At 36.8% G+C, this 20,566-nt stretch overlaps 2 protein-coding genes across 2 annotated transcripts; both read right to left on the bottom strand.

Moving 5' to 3' along the window:
* Positions 1-882: 882 nt before the first annotated feature.
* On the bottom strand, positions 883-4,390 carry LOC107778160 (AP-3 complex subunit delta-like). Its single transcript, XM_016598365.2, has one exon. It carries the CDS (start codon positions 4,065-4,067, stop codon positions 1,152-1,154), a length of 2,916 nt encoding a protein of 971 aa, XP_016453851.1. The 5' UTR covers positions 4,068-4,390; the 3' UTR covers positions 883-1,151.
* Positions 4,391-6,278: 1,888 nt separating this feature from the next.
* On the bottom strand, positions 6,279-19,182 carry LOC107778161 (histidine--tRNA ligase, chloroplastic/mitochondrial). The gene is made up of 11 exons (XM_016598366.2): positions 18,517-19,182; positions 18,342-18,437; positions 15,876-15,964; positions 15,576-15,705; positions 14,339-14,431; positions 11,704-11,778; positions 9,291-9,408; positions 8,732-8,874; positions 8,434-8,562; positions 6,814-6,977; positions 6,279-6,679 (listed from the first exon to the last, which is right to left on the bottom strand). Exons 1-11 carry the CDS (start codon positions 18,853-18,855, stop codon positions 6,541-6,543), a joined length of 1,515 nt encoding a protein of 504 aa, XP_016453852.1. The 5' UTR covers positions 18,856-19,182; the 3' UTR covers positions 6,279-6,540.
* Positions 19,183-20,566: the final 1,384 nt, after the last annotated feature.

The raw sequence follows: 20,566 nt of genomic DNA, 5'->3' as shown, positions 1-20,566 counted from the left end.
TCCCTCAATGTGCTCAACCAGTTCGCTGGAGTTCACAGCTGTTACACAACAGAAACTCCTAAACTAAGGTGGAAGTCTAATATTGACACCAAACCAACGCATACAATTTCCATAATGTGTTAGTTATGGCAGTACAAAATCCATATGTGGTAGTTTTTTAGAAGGTTAGAATGCAAGAGACTAACCAGCTAACTCGATCCAGAAAGTTATCAAAAATAAGACAACATATAATGGTTTCAGTTATTTAGAGGGGACTGTTTGTGTATTGGTTTCTTTCTCAATTTTTATGTGCCCCCGCTCCCCATCTTCCATAAGGATCACAGTGTTCCCACTTACCCTCCACATGAGCAGAAACTACCTGTTGGTGGTAGAGGTGCTTTACCACCAAAGCATGCGTCGCTCGTGATGGTTTGCTGAAGGAACTTTTTTTTTTATTGGTGCATTTGCTCGAGGAACTGTTTTTGTCAGTTTTAGGACCGATGTACAGCACTCCCTACAAGCAGCTAGTTCTTAAGTTCGACAATGTCAAAAGAATATTTCGCCCAAATCCTTCAACTTGTACAAAAAAATTTCCCATTGTCATGAACTCTCACCAAGCGTGTATTGGCATCATGATAACAAATTCACAAGCATCATATCTTATCCACCAACTATAGGAGATTCCCTCTGTATTTATTGAACAAATCCTTTAGCTTTTTCTATCGTGTATTAGCCCTTTTATATTCTTATCAGTCCTTATATCATTTTTGGGGGGCAGTTATAAAGCAACTATGAGTACACTTAGTCTTAATTTTGGAAAGGTCTTAGTTGCCTGTCTTTTTACCTTTCATCAAATTAGCAAAAAATGTGTCTCCATGCATGTGTACATAGATGAGATCGAATACAAAAACAAATAGAACCAGAGGATCATAACCAGCCAAGGCCTTATAAGGGTTTCCTTGTACAAGTGTTAAGAACAAAAGAATATACCCTTACCAAATGAAATTTTACACGGTAAAAATCAGAAAAGATGGAGAAAAACCACTTCACCAATTGCAAGTGTAATGAGTAACTAAAACAGCGAAAAAATGAAGTGTAATGTACAGAAGAACTCACCTAAGCCGTATTGATCAAATATATCATATTCATAATCAAGACCCCAGCTTCCATTGCTACAAAAGAAAATCAGGAATAACAGGTGATTGTGCTGCTAATGTTAGAGCCCCTTCTGCCCTTTGTCGGGATTTATGCTTGCCATGATGATGGCTAACCTTCTGCTTATCTCCCTCTTCATGTTCATCTCTATCTTTTGCATTACTTCTATGTTTCTTCTCTTTACCACGAGAATGGCGTTTGCTTCTTCTCAAATTTGCATTTTCTAGTTCAGAATTCTCCATAAATTTAGAATCCTCTTTTGGTCCGGAAGACTTGTCTATATCTAACTTGTCCTTCTGTCTTCTCTTACTAGATGACTTGTCAGACTTCTTAGTTCTTGATGATGATGCTGTGGCTTCATCACCGAAAAGAACATCACTCACAGCACCCGAGATTAAGTCATCTTTGGAATCTACCTTCTTTGCGGGGATAAAAGGTCCATCTCCATCATCCAGTTTGACTACTACAGGCCTAGGCTTTGCCTGGTTTGTCTTTTTCTTAGGGAATAGAGATTGTTCTGTCAGCTTAATAAGATCATCAGCCTTGTCATCAGCATTCTCTCCAGTCTTGAGGTCATTAGCAGGTGGGTATTCATCATTTATCGTTTCCTTTTTCTGTGACTGTAAATAGTATAGCCCATGGCGTTTGCGATGCTCTGCAAGAAGAGATGTTGATTCAGTTGATTCAAATTCTTCCTTACCTTGCCGATCAGACATGGTAACATCATCCTTTTCGGAGGAAATTGATCTTCCAAGGGAGAAAGAAGTAGGTATATGCAACTCAAAGTCACCACATATGGCATCCAGATCATTCAGACTTTGATTAAGCATCATTCCTTCAGGTATTGGTACCCTTTCCTGAGAACTTGCTGAAACTGGACCAAGCTCTTCAGAAAAGGCTTCAGCAATTAATTTGATCATTTCATGAGTGTTCCTTTGTCCCTTGTCATTATCTTCTTCCCTTTTCACCAAGTAACCAGGTAATTCTTCTCTTACCAATTCAACCAAACCAAGGACATTTCTTGACCTCTCCAGTATCTCCACCCCATGGCTTCCTGCTAGTGGTCCCAGCGTTGTTTCTACAAGATTTAATATGTTAACAATAGATTCTTCAGTGATTGGCTCCCCCTTGAAGGAGGTTGAGGACAACCAGTCACGAGCAACAGCCATATCCTCAAAACTCTCTACTGAAATATCCCTAACAGGTCGATGTAACATCATCCTGTGACTCAAACCCCCGTCATCTGAGTCACTTTCAGCAACAAATCCAGCTCTTACAAACTGAGAATTCTCTTGTACTGCTCCATGCATTATATCTGCCACTCCTTGGGAAGCTGAAGAAATAACTTCCTTGGTAGAAATAGCATAATGCAGATAAAAGGTAAGTACTTTAAATGCAGACTGGATATATACTGCTTTTATTGATGGCGGCAATAAACTGGTTCTTGGTTGCAACAGTGCTTCCATAATTTCCAATGGGTTTTTGGAAAATCGAACATACTCCCCTGACACCCAAGCAGCTGCTGATAAAATCGGATGTATGAAAGGATTGCCAAGCAATGCAGGATCAATTAGCAAATCACGGCCAACTCGAACAAGTTCTGGTCTTGCATCTTTGACTCTCATACCTATATCCGCAAGCTGGTTCTCTATCTCCTCCCCCTTCTGACAGTGCAGAATTCTCGACATTTCCCCAAGAAGTGATACATACCAATCAAAATCCACAATTATCTCATACACATTCCTTGAACAAGTCAACAAGATGCACCCCAGAATTTCATTACAAAACTCTGGGTCTGACTTAAGAGCATAATTGATCAAAACCCTGCAAATTTCCGCCACATTATCCTCGGAAACCATGGCCATGACAAGCTGCAAGGCCTCAAGTTTAATATTTGCATCCGCATCACTTAACGATTTAATCACAAAATCCTTATTCTCTATAACTGGCCACAAATGCTTAGGCGCAACAATGGTAAGTGCTTGCAAACCAAGATACTTGAGATTCGGATCATCATCATTCAAAAACTCCCTAATCTTCTCAACAGAAAGCTTCACAGCAGAGTCATACTCACTGAAACTACTAACAATAGTCCTCACGCATTCAAAAGACAATGACTTTGCACCCGTTCTCCTCAAATGTTCGCAGATTGGCTCCACCAGCCTTTTCCCCAACCTCGGCTCCAATGGAGCCAACTTCACAAAAATCTTCAGAACTTTAATCAACAGCCAATTATTCCGCGAATCAACCAATATCTTATAAAATTCGGGTGCTAACGGGAGATAAGATTTCGGTTCTTTGCTAGCAAGCTCACAAAAAACACCAACAACAGCAGATACAATAGCGGGATCAGAATTCTCCAAATTTTCAATTAATCTCTTAAAACAAACCCTAACCGCATCTGGATATAACTCGAATAGTCTCAAAATAATAGCAATAGCTTTTTTCCTAGTAGAACCTTTGTTACTATTCAGTAAAGTGAATACCTCAGGAGTTAAATCACGTGCTAAATCAGCGGTCGAAATGAAATAAAGAGTGTGAAGAGCGAGGCTTACTTCGTGTGGATTAGGAGACGAGAGGTCCTTGCGAAGCTGATGAGTCAGCAGGAGGATGACGTCAGTAGTGGAAGGATCGAAGGAAAGAGAAGCGGCGAGATAAGCAATGCGTTTAAAATTGAAAGACTGAGAGGAAGAGAGTTCTATAGCGTGAAAAGCAGCCCACGACATGTCGACGCCATGAATTGAGTGCAAGTAGGTAAGTTTCTGAAGGGCGGTGGCTTTTGTCTGCTGATCGGTGGACTTGATTTCGCGGCGGATCTCGTCGACGGCTTTGGAGATGAAGGTTGATTCGTCGCCGACGTAGAGACGGAGGCCTTTGATTAAGTCTTCTAAAGATCGCTGGAAGAGAGATTCGAGAAGAGACGGACCGGCCATTACATCAATTACTGCCCCTCTATAAAAAATTGAATGTGTTTTGCTGCTCTGAGAGTAGTTGTTGAGAGGATTTTGATGAGAAATTGGGCAGAATTTAGAAGCCGGCAGTTGGGTTTCTGCTATTATCAAATTGGTGCATCGCTGGTTTGCTGGTGATAGATTTAGCCTTTAGGACGGAAAATCGCCCCCAGGAGTGTGAATTACAGCGACTACTCTTCTAGTAAAATGGAAATTTTTATTCCACGTAGCAAAATGGAGAGATAACAAGCACGTTAAATTTACCGGATGTCAATTATTTTCACTTTCAGTACTTTTTATCTTCAAGTTTCATTATGTGTGACACTTTTTTGTACTGAATTTCATTGTTCAAAGACGAATAATTGATAATTGCTCTTTGAACGATTTATACCCAAAAACTTGGTGGTTAATGAGGTTTGAATGATCGTGAAAAAATTGTTGTTTGAACGATTTGTCTATATAGTTACTACACGTATTAAAAAGTATATAAATCGTATAATTAGAATTTTTATCTATGTCTAAAGACTACGCATATTTTCTATCAAATTGATATGGTTTAATATCATATTGGACATTTAAAAATGTAATGTAGGAAGGACTTAATAGATAAAGCAACCGAAAAACTACATATTTAGGGAGATGCAAGTGGTGAAATATCTTTTCTACGTTAAAACGTTGATTAGTTAATGCAAAACATTGTAGAAAATTTCCGTATATATACTTCTACTATAAAACATAGTGTTGCATCCCGCTTACCTTGGTATTTATTCAACTTTGCTTTTGCTCCTAGTTTTTACTCTTTCGCCCTCTTCTAATAGCGATTAATTTATGAAAGAATTATAAGAAAATACACGTTCATAACAAAAAATAGCCTATGTTTTTAAGTTTTACCCGATCTAGCCCATATTGTACATATTTTGAAAGCACTAGCAAATTCAAAATCTGTGCTCTTACAACCATTGCTTTTAAAAGCTATGGAGTTAGATCTGTGTTCTCACAACCAGTACCTTTAACTGTCTGGACGCATAGGCAATCACCTTACCGTCTTGCATAAGTACTACGCCGAGACCAATATACGACCTAAGGAACCATAGTCGCAGCCCCGCCATGACCGTTCCTCGTTCTTTTGCGTTTTACGGCCAAAAAACTAGAATTCCGCCCGATTCCCATATTTTCGTGTTCTATAGCCAACTCCTTCCGAGTGGTCCCAGCTTTCACTCTCTCTTCTTCTCACTTCTTCTACATATGCTTCAAGGGGTCGTTTGTCATTATTGCTTCTCCCCCTGTATCACTTGGTTGCAATGTAAGAAAATTGAAGAGTAAAAGTCCATCATTGAAGGCCATTCAAAGCTTTGCTTTCGAAAATAGAATTTTTTTGAGTCTGTTAGTTATTTGGATTGGATGTTGTTCCAATTGATTGAAAATATCAAAAGGAGTTCAAATTAAATTTGAAGTGTTTTGGAGTAGATTTGAGCAAGATTTGGGTTAAATTTCAGAAAAGATGCAAGGAAGAAGACGAAGTTAGTTTTTTGTATAATTATATATAATCTTGTATAATAGTGTATATGAGAGTATAAACACATCTTATACACTATTATACACCTTTATAAAAGCGTCTGTAGACGAACTTCTTTCACGATTTTCAGTTGCAATTCTTGTTTAAAACCAGTCCAAATCTCCATTAAATGACTTCAAATTTTATATACAACCTCCTTATACTATTTCTAACAAGTCTAAATAATACTCACTCCAAATTTCTCACAAAATCAAATTCGGAATTTAAACCCACATATTTAAACTTGTTAAAAATCTAATTTTCACCACCCAAATAGATTTGATTTGTTGAACTAATATTTGAGTTACAGTTACTGATTCGAAAATTAACTTAAAAGCTTGAGCAATCTTTTTTAAAAATTAAATAGTAATTTCGAGAACCTATTGGAATTGAATGTTGAATCTTAGCCTATTATTTTTGGGCTAGTTGGTTGTAAAATGAAATATGGGCTATAAAATTGAAAAGTAGGGAGCCAAGTTGTTCTTATGTGAAATTTTTCCTTAATTTATTATTGTGGCTAGAAACTTAAATGCTCATGTATATTGTGTAGGATGTAGATAACATCTGATTTAGAAAATCTCTAACGTGCCTTAAATTATTTAGTATTGGAATGAACAGTAACCTAAGAAGAGCCGCAAGCCGAAAGAATACAGAGGATTTATATATCGAACTCAATAGTGTTAGATTGAGACATAGTTATGTTCGTTGCTATTACACAGGCAAAAAAAATTCAAGCTAGAAATTGGATAAATGGGTTTTCTTTCACTAGGATAAGAAAAATAACAATAAAATTTAATACTTCATCACTTCACCATCAATAAAAAAAAATCCAGCTAAGTAGGCAACTTAGCATCATTACAAAAGAAAGGCAAAAAAGCTATTTCATACACCAAGACTCCGTTACTCCAGTTCATCGATTTTTATCTCCAATTGCTCACCTGTTGAAAGAGTCTTAACATTAACCATACCTTTTTGCCATTCAGCATTTCCGACCAAAATCAATCTGCGTGCATTTATCCGTGCTGCTCGCTTGAACACCCTTCACAACAAGAAATGGAAAATTGGAAGTATGAGCTTCAAAATGAAACAGCAAAGACATAATGAAGCCGTAAGCAGCTACATCAACAAAGAAATAGAGAATCTATAGATCGTAAACATTAGAGTATCATGTACCACTTAAGTGGCTTGTTCTCCAAAACCAAATCAACGCTTTGCCCTTTTTCCCTGAGAATAGTTGCAACTGCTGATGCCGCACCTTGAAGTTCCTGATCCAGTGAGCACACAATGTTCTCTACTTGGAGGTTAAGTTCTGGTAGAAGTCCCCTCTCCTTGAGCAGCTGAGTATTCCCCAACAGAAAAAGCACAAACAAATACCGTTTAGACCTAAATCTTATAACAGGAAACATACAGATGAGACAAACAAGCTAGAACAGGTCTGTTCCTGCAACCTATGGTGGTTCTCAAGTTGAAACTATGCAATTTAGATATAAAATATTACTGCAGCACTTTCATTTCACTGAATACAAAATGAAAGGAGGAAGCTTACTCAGAGAAGAAAAAGAAGAGTTCTAAAGAAGTACACAAAACACTGACTAGTGGCAGCTATCAACAAGCCACACAACCCCCACCTCCCTTTATTCCTGGAAGTAAAAATGATCAAAACAAAATCTTAAAAATGACAAGCTCAAAGATCTAGTAGGCTTAACTAGCAGGTTGAATACAGCATATCAGAAAAGAGTTACCGTGAAGCAGCATGCTATGAGAATAGCTGTATGTGCTAAACAAACAATGTTGGAGGGAAAACTTTTCCCAAGTAGTGAATAAGACAGTTGCTATTATGTTTGAACCTGAAAACTTAGAAGTTTGTGGTTAGAGAATTTTTTCTTCTCTATTTCCTTTTCCCAAGAAGTGAAAAATGTTATTGCTAGCCTCTCTATCCTTTTCCAGACTACTTTCTGTCCTTTCCAGCCAAAGTGAAATTAAACTAGGTGTTCTCCTTTATCTTTAAAGGAGAGCCTTGGAGCAACGGTAAATTTGTCCCGTGTAGGTCACGGGTTCGAGCCGTGGAAGTAGCCACTAATGCTTGCATTAGGGTAGGTTGTCTACATCACACCCCTTGGGTGCGGCCCTTCCCCGAACCCTGCGTGAACGCGGGATGCCTTATTCACCGAACTGTCCTTTTTTTTCTCCTTTATCTTTACTCTAGTGAGATGACCCATTGTCAAAATCTATAATGAGCTATTTTCTAAACCTTACATAAAGAGAACTTGTTCTCGTTGCTGACACTTTCAGTAACAGACTTGTTTTCCCTCCGCTCACATACTCATACTCCATCTTTATCAGCAAGACTTACACCAGGTTAAACCAATCTTACTGAAAGTCAACTATTCCGTAGACCAAAAGGTTATAGACCTCAGGAAAACAAGCAAAATGTAGAAAGCAGGCTATAATTGACGTATGACTGGCAAAGGTACGGAAAGTTGAGAAGACTGTCTGGGTTGTAGCCCTTAGTGCAATCACAAAATGTCAGATAAGGTGGTGGTGATTGTCATTTGCTGCATGTTTGTGTGCATATTGGGATTTATTTCATGGCCTATGCCTACAAGTGTTGCTATATGCAGGTTAGATACAGTCATGGAGAAAACGTTGTCTGTGATGTTCAAAAATTAATCAATTTTACAAAAACCAAAAGCGGCAGTTCATGCTCCACTGATTAAAACATCAATTGAAAAACGGATAAATTTTTTTATCTCTAGCATCCAGAAAAAGAAAAAAGGATGAAGTTCTACTCACTTCTACTATTACAGCATCACCAAATCCAAATCCACAAGCTGGAAGATCATCACCTCCAAAGGTAGACAATAGCCGATCATATCGTCCACCACCACATATAGCCCGGAGCTTTCCTTCACGATCAAATCCCTGCAGAAAACTGTAATTACTCAATGAAGTGGAAGGGATATCCTATTCGCGAGCAAAATGTTTACCAGTAAGACGACTCCAACAAGTAGTTAACCAATTCCATGTCTTCTTGAAGTACACTTTCATGTACAAAGTTCAGAATATTAACAAAAAATATCTTGAGTCTAACCTCAAAGACAATCCCAGTGTAATATGCCAAACCACGAACAATTGATGCATCAAACTGAAGCCACTCTGAATAGCCATACTTTTCAGCAAGCGAGAATAATTGCTTCAAATCAGATAGTGCTTCTCCTGAGGCCCCAAGTTTCTCTGCACAAACAAAAAGGTATAAAAACCAAGATCACAAGCCTCCGAGCTATAATATTTACTAATACATCAGTAGAGGATTACAACTGTTCCGTCTCTAAAACAGGTAGAAATACAATCTTCATCTGGCAAAATCGCATAACTTCAAGAATAGGAAATTTTTGTAGAAGATCTATCACGTTGTATTCTCGTTAACAGTCTACAGCCAGACTAGACAAACTCTGCTGCAATTCGTACAACTTTCATGGATCTACTTCCCGGGTGTTTAACTGGTTCTAGATCTACCAAACAAGAAACTTACATGAAATAAAACTTTTTTTACATGATATAGAACTTCAGAACTGAATAAATTATGGTACATACTAAGGGGTATTTACTATTTAGGTAACCTTAGTCAACTAAATGCTGTAACGGCCGACCTTCTAACTTTGCCAAAGACTTCAGTGACAGGACTTGCAATAGCTCTTCAATAGCTACCTCTGACATATCAGCCGACTGCAGATCTTTCCTGATATCATCCATTGGAATCTTTCCAATCTATTTCAGCCAAAAAAGTAACAGAAGTTGATCAGAAGAAGAAGACCGGAAAGTACAGTAGGAGATACGTAAATCAACTATATTATAAACAACTGATTGTTCGTTAATTGGCGCTCACCACGGTCACCAAAAAATAAAATAAAAAGATTGAGATCCCAACAGAAAATAATTCTAGGATCTTTTAGAAGAGAAGTGCACTAGGCTTCTCTAGGATGCAATGCTATAAGGAGTAGCTTTCATAGTGAGGGATAGCCTAGGGGAATGAATCCACCTCCAACCTTAAGGCTGGTATTATGTGTCACCACGAGAGAAAAGGGGGGAAACAGGGCACTTTTGAGGTCGAGGGATTTGTGCTTGGCTTTACCATGTGAGAAAAATGCAATAAGGACTTCTTTTAACAGACCTTTGGAGTTTCTTTTTCTATCTCCTTTACCGTAAGCTTTTCTTTTTAATTGATAATTATTTTTCTCAAAAGAGGGGGGGGGGGGGGCTTAAGAACCATGAAAAATGGAAGATGGTGCGCTTTGAAAATAATTATGCATTTTAACGCAAGGGAAGCAGCTCAGAACCAGTAGCAACAGAGAAACATAGCTGCTATATCACCGGTGGTGATCAATTTTAACGGTTAAGTGTAATTTTTTTGGGGCAAAGTAGGAGATAAACTCGCAGACACTAAACCATGGGTTGAGAGCCTAAATTCTCAACAAAGCTTCAGCTGGACCATTGAATTTATCGAAACAACATTGGCAAACTAATAATGAATAATCTAAGCACAACTCGGGTATAACTAAATTGCTATCTTAATTGAAGATCCTGCCAAGCAAACTCCTGAATAATTCTTTCAATTATTTACTGTATATTTTCTAAGCAAGTTCTTTAGAACGATCATAAAACCAGCAATGTTATATGGGAGTGAATGTTAAGCTTTCATAGTATGAAAGTTGTAAAAATGAAGATATTAAAATGGATTTGTAATAAAAAATTACACAAGATTACAAATGATCATCCGAAGGTGCAAATAGTACACATAGCTGATAAGAAGATAAGAGAATGTTGTTTAAGATGGTTTTGCGATATCCTACATACACCTCCATATATGCATCGGTCCATACTGCACCATGGTAATTAAAGGATATAGAATAGGATGAGATGGACCTAAAATCACATGACCAGAAGTCTCAAAAGACATGCAATCGCTCGCAATCAACGCGAACTTAACTTATAATAAATACCATAAAAGCAAACAATCCGCATAGGCAATACTAACCAGTTGGGATTAAAGCTTAGCTGAGAGTCTTCTTATTCTAGTTCAAGAATTGTATGTCCATGTAGGAACAAGTATGAAAGAACTTAGCTAAAAACATACTCCCTCCTTCCCAAGTATTTCTTTTTTAGTCTGTACCAAAAGTCCAAAAGAAATGACACTCTTATATTTAGAAACAATTTAACTTTAAACTTTTCACTTTATTCTTAATAAGATGATTTATAGCCACACAAATATCTATAGCTTGTTTTAGACCAGAATTATCAAAAGTCTTTCTTTCTTACTTCAACTTTGTGCCCAGTCAAACACCATCACATAATTTGGGACGAAGGGAGTAGTACAACAAAATCAAAGTATCCACATAGATGACACCAACCAGTTGGGATTAAAGTTAAGCTTCCACATAAGAGATACCAACTAGTTATCATCACACTTACATCATATCTGTATATGCCAAGGTTTTTTTTTTAGTTTTTGTTTTTGTTAGAGACTTGTATGTCCGATAGAGATAAATGTGAAACTGATAGAACCCTTGATTTGCCTTTAAAAGAGAAATATTTACAATTGGAATGAAATGGGTCTGAATAAAGTGGAAGATAGAGGATTAGTATAATCGGCCTCAACTAAATTGGGATTAAGGTACAGTTAATTGGTAGAATACTGTTATATCTTTATCATATCACAATAAAACAGAAGTAGACAAGGAGAATAGAATTTCAAGGTAGATCTTGTCATCAAGTTGCTAAACATATTCCCCTGCCTCAGGAGTACAAAATTATTAATTCTAATATCCTTACAATATGCATAGTTATCTACCTATAAGAAAGTAGCCTTTTTTTATAAGAAAGTAGCTTTTTTATATAAGTATAAGGCATAATATGATTAGAAAATGCATAACCTTTTCCCACTTAATGCCAAAGAAACAGTCTTCCAACGGAAAATAAACAGATGCAATCACAGTAACCATATGTTCTACTTTTTGGAATACTATAGATCAAACAAGAGGAACTGAGTTATATTATCAAACTGACCTTGTCTATAATGATGCAAACTCTACCAAACATGTCTTCTGGGACGGAATAGCACCTCAACACTTCTTGCAAGACCTATCAGATAGCACATGATATTTTCAATACAGAAGAAATTGTATCACAGACATTATTCTCAAACTTATTTCCAAATAGATTTGCTTAACTTCTGTCATACAAGCCAATTCGTTAACTCACTGAATTCTCTAATGCTAGTCCAAGGACTGACCTCATCATATTGGTAATTAGGACTCATGTAATGCTTGTCAAAAGGGAAAAGAAGGAGCCACCTGAATTCCTTAGACATTTACAAGCCTCATCCACCCACCTACTTTGTAACTTCCATTTGTCAGGCTGATGCTCAGCTATACAACATCATAGCTTTATTTACTGATTTAGAAAAAGCACTAATATTTTGCATTTGCCTGGAAGACGATATCATCAACATAAAGACCAAGTTATATGTAAAACAGGAACTTATTATCTTACTTGATAATAATCTACTAAGAGCTAGGCTTCTTTTCAAATTTTTAATAGATTTCAAAAAATTTAAACAAGATAATAGCTACTATCTCATTTCAGTTTATGAGTGTTGAAGACAGTTAAGTAAATAAAAATGTACTCTCTCTGATAGCTTAAACTTTTAGATGAGATGGCCACACACTTCAACATTGTAACAGTCGGACTCATTTCAATTCTTGGTTTACCGAATGTTGGGGCCCCCATGTTACATTGTCCAGACTCCAAATAACCAGTCCTTGTTGGCGTGGGGGATCTTAAATGTCCCATATTGGTTGAGCGGTGGGTTGTTTGTCTCCTTATATGATTTTGGGTTATCCTTTGGGATTGAGTTGAGCTAAGACACGGGTAACGACAGCAGGAAAAGACTCTGATTACTTCCCAGTTGAGATGGGGTTGCATCAGGGATCGGCACTTAGCCCCTTTTTGTTTTCCTTGGCAATGGACGCATTGACGCGATACATTCAAGAGGAGGTGCCTTGGTGTATGTTATTTGCAAATGACATAGTTCTGATTGATGAGACGCGAGGTGGTGTTAACGAAAGGCTGAAAGTCTGGAGACATACCCTTGAGTTTAAAGGTTTCAAGTTGAGCAGGACCAAGACAGAATACTCGGAGTGCAAGTTCAGCGGTATTACCCAGGAAGCGGAAGCGAATGGGGATGTGAGGCTTGATACGCAAGTCATTCCCAGAAGGGAGAGCTTCAAGTACTTTGGGTCTGTGATTTAGAGTGATGGGGAGATTGACGAGGATGTCACACATCGTATCGGAGCAGGGTGGATGAAGTGGAGGCTCGCTTCCGGTGTCTTGTGCGAAAAGAATGTGTAGTTGAAACTTAAAGGTAATCTCTACAAGGTAGTAGTTAGACCGGCTATGTTGTATGGTGCAGAGTGCTGGCCAGTCAAGAACTCCAATGTACAGCAGATGAAAGTAGCTAAAATGAAGATGTTGAGATGGATGTGTGGGCATACTAGATTAGATAGAATTAGGAATGAAGTTATTCGGGATAAGGTGGGAGTGGCCCCTGTGGAGTAAAAGATGCGAGAGGTGACGCTGAGATGGTTCAGGCATGTTAAAAGGACAAGCACAGATGCCCCAGTCAGGAGGTGTGAGAAGTTGGACTTGGGGGTAGAGGTAGGTCAAAGAAGTCTTGGGGAGAAGTGATCAGGCAGGACATGGCGCAGCTTGAGCTAACCGAAGACATGACCCTTGATAGGAGGGAGTGCAGGTTGAGAATAGGGTAGAAGGTTAGTAGGTAGTCGAGCGTTTCTCGTTGTCTTCCTTAGTGCAATAGTATTAGTGTTAGTATGGTATCACTTTTATCCTTAGTTTGCTAGTACCACATATCTTGTACTGTTATTACTTGCCATCAGTACTCCCTTAGTTTACTATCACTACATATCTTGCACTATTATTACTTGCTATCAGTATTTCTTTAATCTTCTCTTTTGCTATCTTGGATTTAGTTTTCTAATTATCCAGTATTGTTATTACTTGTTATCGGTGCTTCTTCCATCTTTTCTCTAGCCGAGGGTCTACCGGAAATAGTCTCTCTGCCCTTCCGGGGTAGGGGGTTAAGGCTGCTTACATCCTACCCTCCCCAGACCCCACTTGTGGGAATACACTGGGTTATTGTTGTTGCTTTGGGGTTGAGTTGAGTTAAGGCCAAAGGTCCATTTCTTCACAATAGGCATTACAAGTAGCCATTTTTCTTAACAAGCTACCAACTCTATGTCTCTATTCTTGAGTTTTGATTTAATTTGTATATTATGGAGGTAGCAAGGATGTGACTGAAGTAACGGTTTACAAGCTGGTTGATCGAGTAAAAATGTCCTGTTTGAACTTGAGTTTCCAAACAATTTAACATTATAATGAAATTGTGGCAGTAGTATATATTGCATTAGTAGAAAAAAAAATTGGGATGTCAACAAGTAGAAAGTGGGTCACCAAAATTTCACCTAAATTGAGAAGAAATGACAATAACATATGATAGATATTGACACAAAACAGCATTTAAATATTGTGTTCTTTCGGCACATATCATTTCTGGGAACTGAAATGCAAACAAGTTAGAGATTGTTCCGGTAATAGGAAAAAAAATGTATTTTCAAGCACACACCTTTCTACTGGAGACCTTAAACCCAACATCTGATGCTGTGAGGCCTATGCGCTTGAAGAAGGTAATAATTGAAGATATCAGCTCTGCTTCAGCCTAAATAAGAGAGGAAATAGAAATAAATTTGGTGAGTGAAAATGTGAAAATACCATCTAAGCAATTGCATTATATATTTAAAGTTTCACCAGCAAGAAAATATATTTCTCTAGAAAAGCTCGGAACTTACATGCAAAATATGGAAGAGGGGAAAAATACCTCAAATAGGTGAACATTATTTGATGCTGATTGAAAGATTCATTCCTTGAAGTTGTCTAGTTATCTCTCTCCAAGTCTATGTCTGTGTTAGGTCGTTATGTTGCTAGGAGAATTTATATTATTTGATGTTTTATGGTTTTATCCTGTCAACTTTGGGTTTCTGTATGCTGTTCCACAACGATCAGACTTGGTCAACCAGTGTTCAGGCAATCTTGGCCATGTAGTAAACCACTTCATTATCTGTTTTATCTACATTCAACTTGGTTTGAGTCGTACTTCTACTAATTTATTTGTTTACCAGAAAAGGTGAAGAGCGGCAAATCAAGTAAAGACACCATCACTGAGTAAAATGACCTATTCAGAAATCAAGCTCTGTCCACATCTAATTACTCAAAACTCCAATTTCATCCTTCAGAAGATTTTGATCCAAGAAAAATGAACTAGTCATTCCTTTTGGCAAGAAACATCATGTCTAACCCAAAATTCTCCCAAGCATTTTTCACTTAGAACAATAATCCTATCATATATTCGATCTGAGATTGAGGCGTAGTTGACTAATTACTAACTGATATCAACATTAGGTAGACTAATTCTCAAAGATCAGCAGCATTCAACTAGGTCGAAAAGGAGTATTTATAAAGCAGTTGCTACATGTAAACAGACAGTATAAAGTTGCAGCAGTTGGCAATAATTAATTTTTTTAATGCTTTATTTTTATAACCGTGGTGCCCGGGCTAGCTTGCGCGCACCTCACTAATTTCGCGGAGTACCTGGTACCCCCACCAGTACAGGCCCCGATAACTCTATCCAGCAAGACTTGGATAGATCGAAAAAATCACATAGCGCTTTTGCCTCTGCTGGAATTTGAACCTTAAAACCTCATGGTTTCAACCCACTTCATTGACCACTAGGTCACACACTTGGGTGCTTTTTAATGCTTTATTACAGTAGCAAAGATCAACTAAACAAATAGAGGTTAACCTACCGTTACATCTGGTACACCAATTATATCCATATTCCATTGGTAATGTTCACGACGTCTTCCCCTGGTCATTCTCTCATAACGCCAGCACTGTCCAATAGCAAACCATTTTAATGGAAGAGATACAGATTTTCTGGACAGAAAAAAACACGCAGATCAAAATCTGGCATCCCCACCTGGATACAAAAGTGTAATAACATATAAATGAATGGTGAACATTGAAAAGTTGCAATAATTCTTGCATCAGAAGTCAATGAAAAATCATGACTCTCTATGCACAGGTAAAACTAATTAGGCATGTACCCTTTCTGTATCACAAGTCTTGCCAATGAAGGAGTCAGCTCGGGCCTCAATGCAACTCGACGGTTTCCACGGTCCTCAAAACAGTAAAGCTGCAAGATAGAAAGAGAAACAAATGATACCATGGTTCATCACATTTCAGTTTCTTTCTTCGCTATGCATGAGATAACATAATATTTCCAGCCTACTTAGTTCACGATAAGCAGACTTCAAGTCTACTACGACTTTAAGCACGAAGCAGCATCAAGGGGAGGCTTTGACAAAGTATATCGCTAATAAAGGAAAAATAAAAATATATGAGTTTAACTTATATACGTCTACAGGTAACCCTCCATAAAAAGTGGAATCTGTAAAGTTGGAAAATGAGGCAGGTTACCTGGTAAAACGGTAAAGGTGACCCAATCACGTTTTATAAGCCATTTAAATATTTCGATTTAGATGAAAAGATGTAACTTAATGTTTTCTGAAGCTAGGTTTCCTATACTAGATTTTTAATTTCTTGTCGTAAATCATAAGAAATTCATTCATATCATTTTTTTAACATTCTTTTTATCAGTTTACCAACCATGTTTTGTGTCTAATATTGCTTTGTAAAGACAGAGTCCATGGGTGATGAGAAGCATGCCTTAGCACCAACTGGGTGACACAAAGTGCGCAACTTGGCGTTAACTGAGCTTCAAGGCTTAAGCGCCTCAGGCGAGCCTTTAGCAACACTACAGGTACCTATACTTTTATAGTGGCAGAGTATGCATGTCTGGGCCAACTTGCACAAACCTCGACTATTCCACAAGGTACCCATATTAAATTTGACAGATTAATTTCTTCCTTTTCTTTAATTTCCGATGCAATTTCTCATTTGCCATTTTTCCATTATAGCACGTTCACCGAGAAGTCACAGACATAGTCTAAATCACTTCCATTAACATAGAGAAAAAACTCCATGCAATTATAGGATTAGTGATGTTGAAATGTTAAACATAGAACATCATACAAGTACAGACTGCATCCAAAATCATTCCTTTTTAACATCAAAAAAACAAAATCTGACGCAATATGTACCTATATGATGCTCGATGTTTACAATTCAGCATCATTAATAACAGTTAGAGTATGGAGGTGTTTTCTTCTCATGTCAGTGAATGTGATTAGCGAATAAAAGTAGAAATTGCACCCAAAGTTTACTCATAGGAAAGGGAAATACAAATAGAGAATGGTGTCTATAAGCAATTCCACAAGAAATTATGTGATTTTCTGTCTCCATAATATCTACTAGGAATGAACACAGCAATTATTCGGCATACCCTCTTACAATAGGCAATCAATGTTGGCATTTTAAGAGTGAGAATGGGGCCACCATTTTGAAAATATTCCCTCTATTCCAGATTATGGGTTCCACTCTGACTAAGAAGAAATAGGGAAAAAGAGTACAAACCATCTTGCAATAGAAACCAAACTTTGACATTTTAAGAGTGATAATTGGGGTTAGCACAGAAAATACTAATTCAATACAACTAGATGATCCCCCTTGACCAGAGACTGATCATTCAAATGATTTGTAGTTGATAGGTTAAGTCATGATCACAGAAGTAGTTGAAATGTGTAAAGTAGTAATATCTGCAATACTTCAAATATTTGTAGACGGGAAACTTTTCCATCTAGAAATGGCATTGTTAGAGTGGATAAAAGGGAAAGAGAATCGAGTAAACTCAACCAGGAGGTGTAATCGGGTGTTAAGATTTCAATTACTCTCTCTCTCTCTCTCTCTCTCACCCTCTTTTAGGTATTCACACCCATACCCTCAAGGAATGGTTGATAAAAGAAAACTGGAACGTACATCTTTTACACTGATGCCCATTACATCCGGCACTTCAGAGAAGAAATACCAGCCGGGACACAAATCAATTCATGTATTTTCTCCTAGGCTTCTTTCTCAAACATGATTTTATCAATATCAAAGATCCGGACATAAAATCTACTTAGCAACTGATTTGGGGTAACTCGAGAGGAAGTTTTTAGAAGATTGTTATAGCTTACTATTTAAAAAATTGAGTTTAAATTGATAGTTTTCTCCTTATTTGGATAGAACGAAGTAACGAAGATAGAAGAGGATGCAAGTCTCAGGTTCCCAACTACAAAGGTTGCTTACAAGATTACCAAATTAGAACTAAAATCAATTTGTAGATATTATCATGCCAAATCATAATGCGATAAACCAACTGACATTTTTCCGGATAAACAAAAGAAAAATAAAGTAGAGCAAAATAAATATGTAACCTAAGAGTGAGCTTAAAAACCTCTAATGTACAGTTAAACGTTAGCTATGATGATCCAGCAAAATCAACATGTCCCTCGTCATAATTGAGCTCCCAATCCAAGGTCTCCAAGTATTTAAGCATGCATGAACATGTATCAAACATATGCATGTGGCGTGTCAAAATTCTCAAGATAACAAAAGAACCAGTCATAAACCTGGTCTCTAATTTCCTCCCCAGCCTTCCTAATATAAAGAGCCTCTGACTCTAGCACAGGAAAATCGACCTCTTCAAACCCGAATTGCTTCGATACCTGAAATATATAAAAACAAATTAGCAAATATTCAAGGGCAGCAACAACAACAGACAATATAATCAGTTTATATATATACCTCTCTGAAGTTATGGAAGAGCCAAGTGCGGAGGCGCATGTCGTCAGGGGGGAAATCTCGGGTACCTTTGGGAGGATTGACGTCGATTTTCTCAGCAGTATTGTGTTCAACTGGAGGAGAACTCACTGAGCCGGACCGTCCGGTTCGAACATTCTGGTTTGCCGATGATTCTATGGACAATGAGGAGGAAGAAGTAGAGAAACCTCTGAGAGTAGTGCGTGAAGGTGAAAAGAGAGAGAGGGTGAGGTGGTGGCGGAGTGACAGTACCGCCGTCGACAATCGTGGGTAGTGGTGGTTGTGGTGGAGGATAAGGAGGGAAGGGTTTAAAATTGCCGGCATGGTTTCCCTTGTTCGCCGTTGACGGGGGGAAATTGTGTGTCAACTTTTGGCTGGAAAAAAAATCACGTGCTTTAAGGATGACGTATTTGTTAGTGGAGTAGCTCTTTCACGGGCCAAAATCACATTACTTATTTTTATACTACTAGAAGAATATACCTTTTTATATAAGTGATACAGAAGATACAAAAAATTAAAATAACACAAAACTTAAATTTAAAATACAGATATAATTGTAAGATGTGAATGATTACACAATATGAAATCAAGTGTATAACAAAAATACATAAGAACACACAAAATAGAAACATAAATACAAATGAAAGCATCACGTACTTTCTCTTAAGATCTATAATAATTAATGGCCCTCTTGATTGGGGGAGATAAGTCAATATTCATTTAATAGAGAAAAGTGAAATATAAATTGTCTAGCATCTCTTTCAGTTTAAAGGTTGTTCATAAATAATAGACAATGGTATTAGTGATTTTGTAGGCGTGTGGACATAAAAGTTTGTAATTTTTGAAACAAAATAGTATTTAGAGTTAAGTTGAAAAATAATATTTGAAATTTAAAATTATGTTTGGATATGCATTTCACTTGAAAAAATATTGCAGTTTTGTAAGTAGGGAAAGAAGTTTTCTCGAAAATTTTGAAAAAGTGATCAAAATGTCTTTTTGATTTTTGTCGAAAAAAACATTTACTTGTGTGCACAATGAATCCTCTAGGTTCTATCTTTTCCTTTTTCTTTTTGAGAAATTAACCAAAGTATAATTGAAAGCTAAAAATTTAAATAAATGGAACAAATTAGTAAACGAAATTTATTATAGAGCAAAATAGTAAACGATAGATTATCTATCATAGATAATTCTATTATCCATCTGAAAGGAAGTTTGAAAACAAAAAACGGTGTGCTCTTAATTAAAAATAAAATAAATAAATATGTTGATAAGAAGAATGCCGTCCAAGCTATTAGAGTGGCACAAACCTCTAGTATTGCTATGACATTGAGTTATTTATGAACATTAGCATTAACTAGCAATGCAATTTACAATCAAAGAATACATGCATGGAAAAAATAACCATATGAAATAAAATAATAAAACACTATTTACTTCAAAGTGATAAGTGATAGTATATGATATTTTATCACATAGATATCAGAGTTGCGAGAAATATTACAAATATGTATGTTTTATCGTAATAAAAATACTTATAAGAATGCATCTTTTTTTATAGAAAGATATTCATATACCTCCACCTAATTCATCTTTGGAACACTGTATATCTTATAGTTCAGGATACTATATTCACCTTCCTTTTTTTATTTGTCTCGTAACAAAAAACTTGTTTAAATGATAATATAGTCAAAAGTGTCTTTTTGTTTATTATTAAATATCAAGTTTCTCTTAAACACAACCCTCTCATCCATTCATCTTAATACTACATATTTGGTGTGAGAATCTGAGTTTACTTATATTATTAAAAAAAAAAAACCATCTGTTTATTTTTTTTTTTTTGGAGGGGAAATAGAAAAGAGATGGTGATTATATGGAACCCTCACCAATAAGGTTCCAAATATATACTATTAAGATATATGCAAATTAGTTATCTACTTATGAATCTTCATAAATTTAACGAATGGTTAAGTGCCAAATCATTTAATTACTAATATTTCATGTTAAATTCGTATGTTTTGCTCCATATTTGGGTGTA

This window comes from Nicotiana tabacum, chromosome 4 (assembly GCF_000715075.1).
Source record: "Nicotiana tabacum cultivar K326 chromosome 4, ASM71507v2, whole genome shotgun sequence".
Classification (NCBI taxonomy): Eukaryota; Viridiplantae; Streptophyta; class Magnoliopsida; order Solanales; family Solanaceae; genus Nicotiana; species Nicotiana tabacum.
The sequence above is the reverse complement of the archived record's forward strand: the minus strand, read 5'-3'. Positions and strand labels throughout refer to the sequence as shown.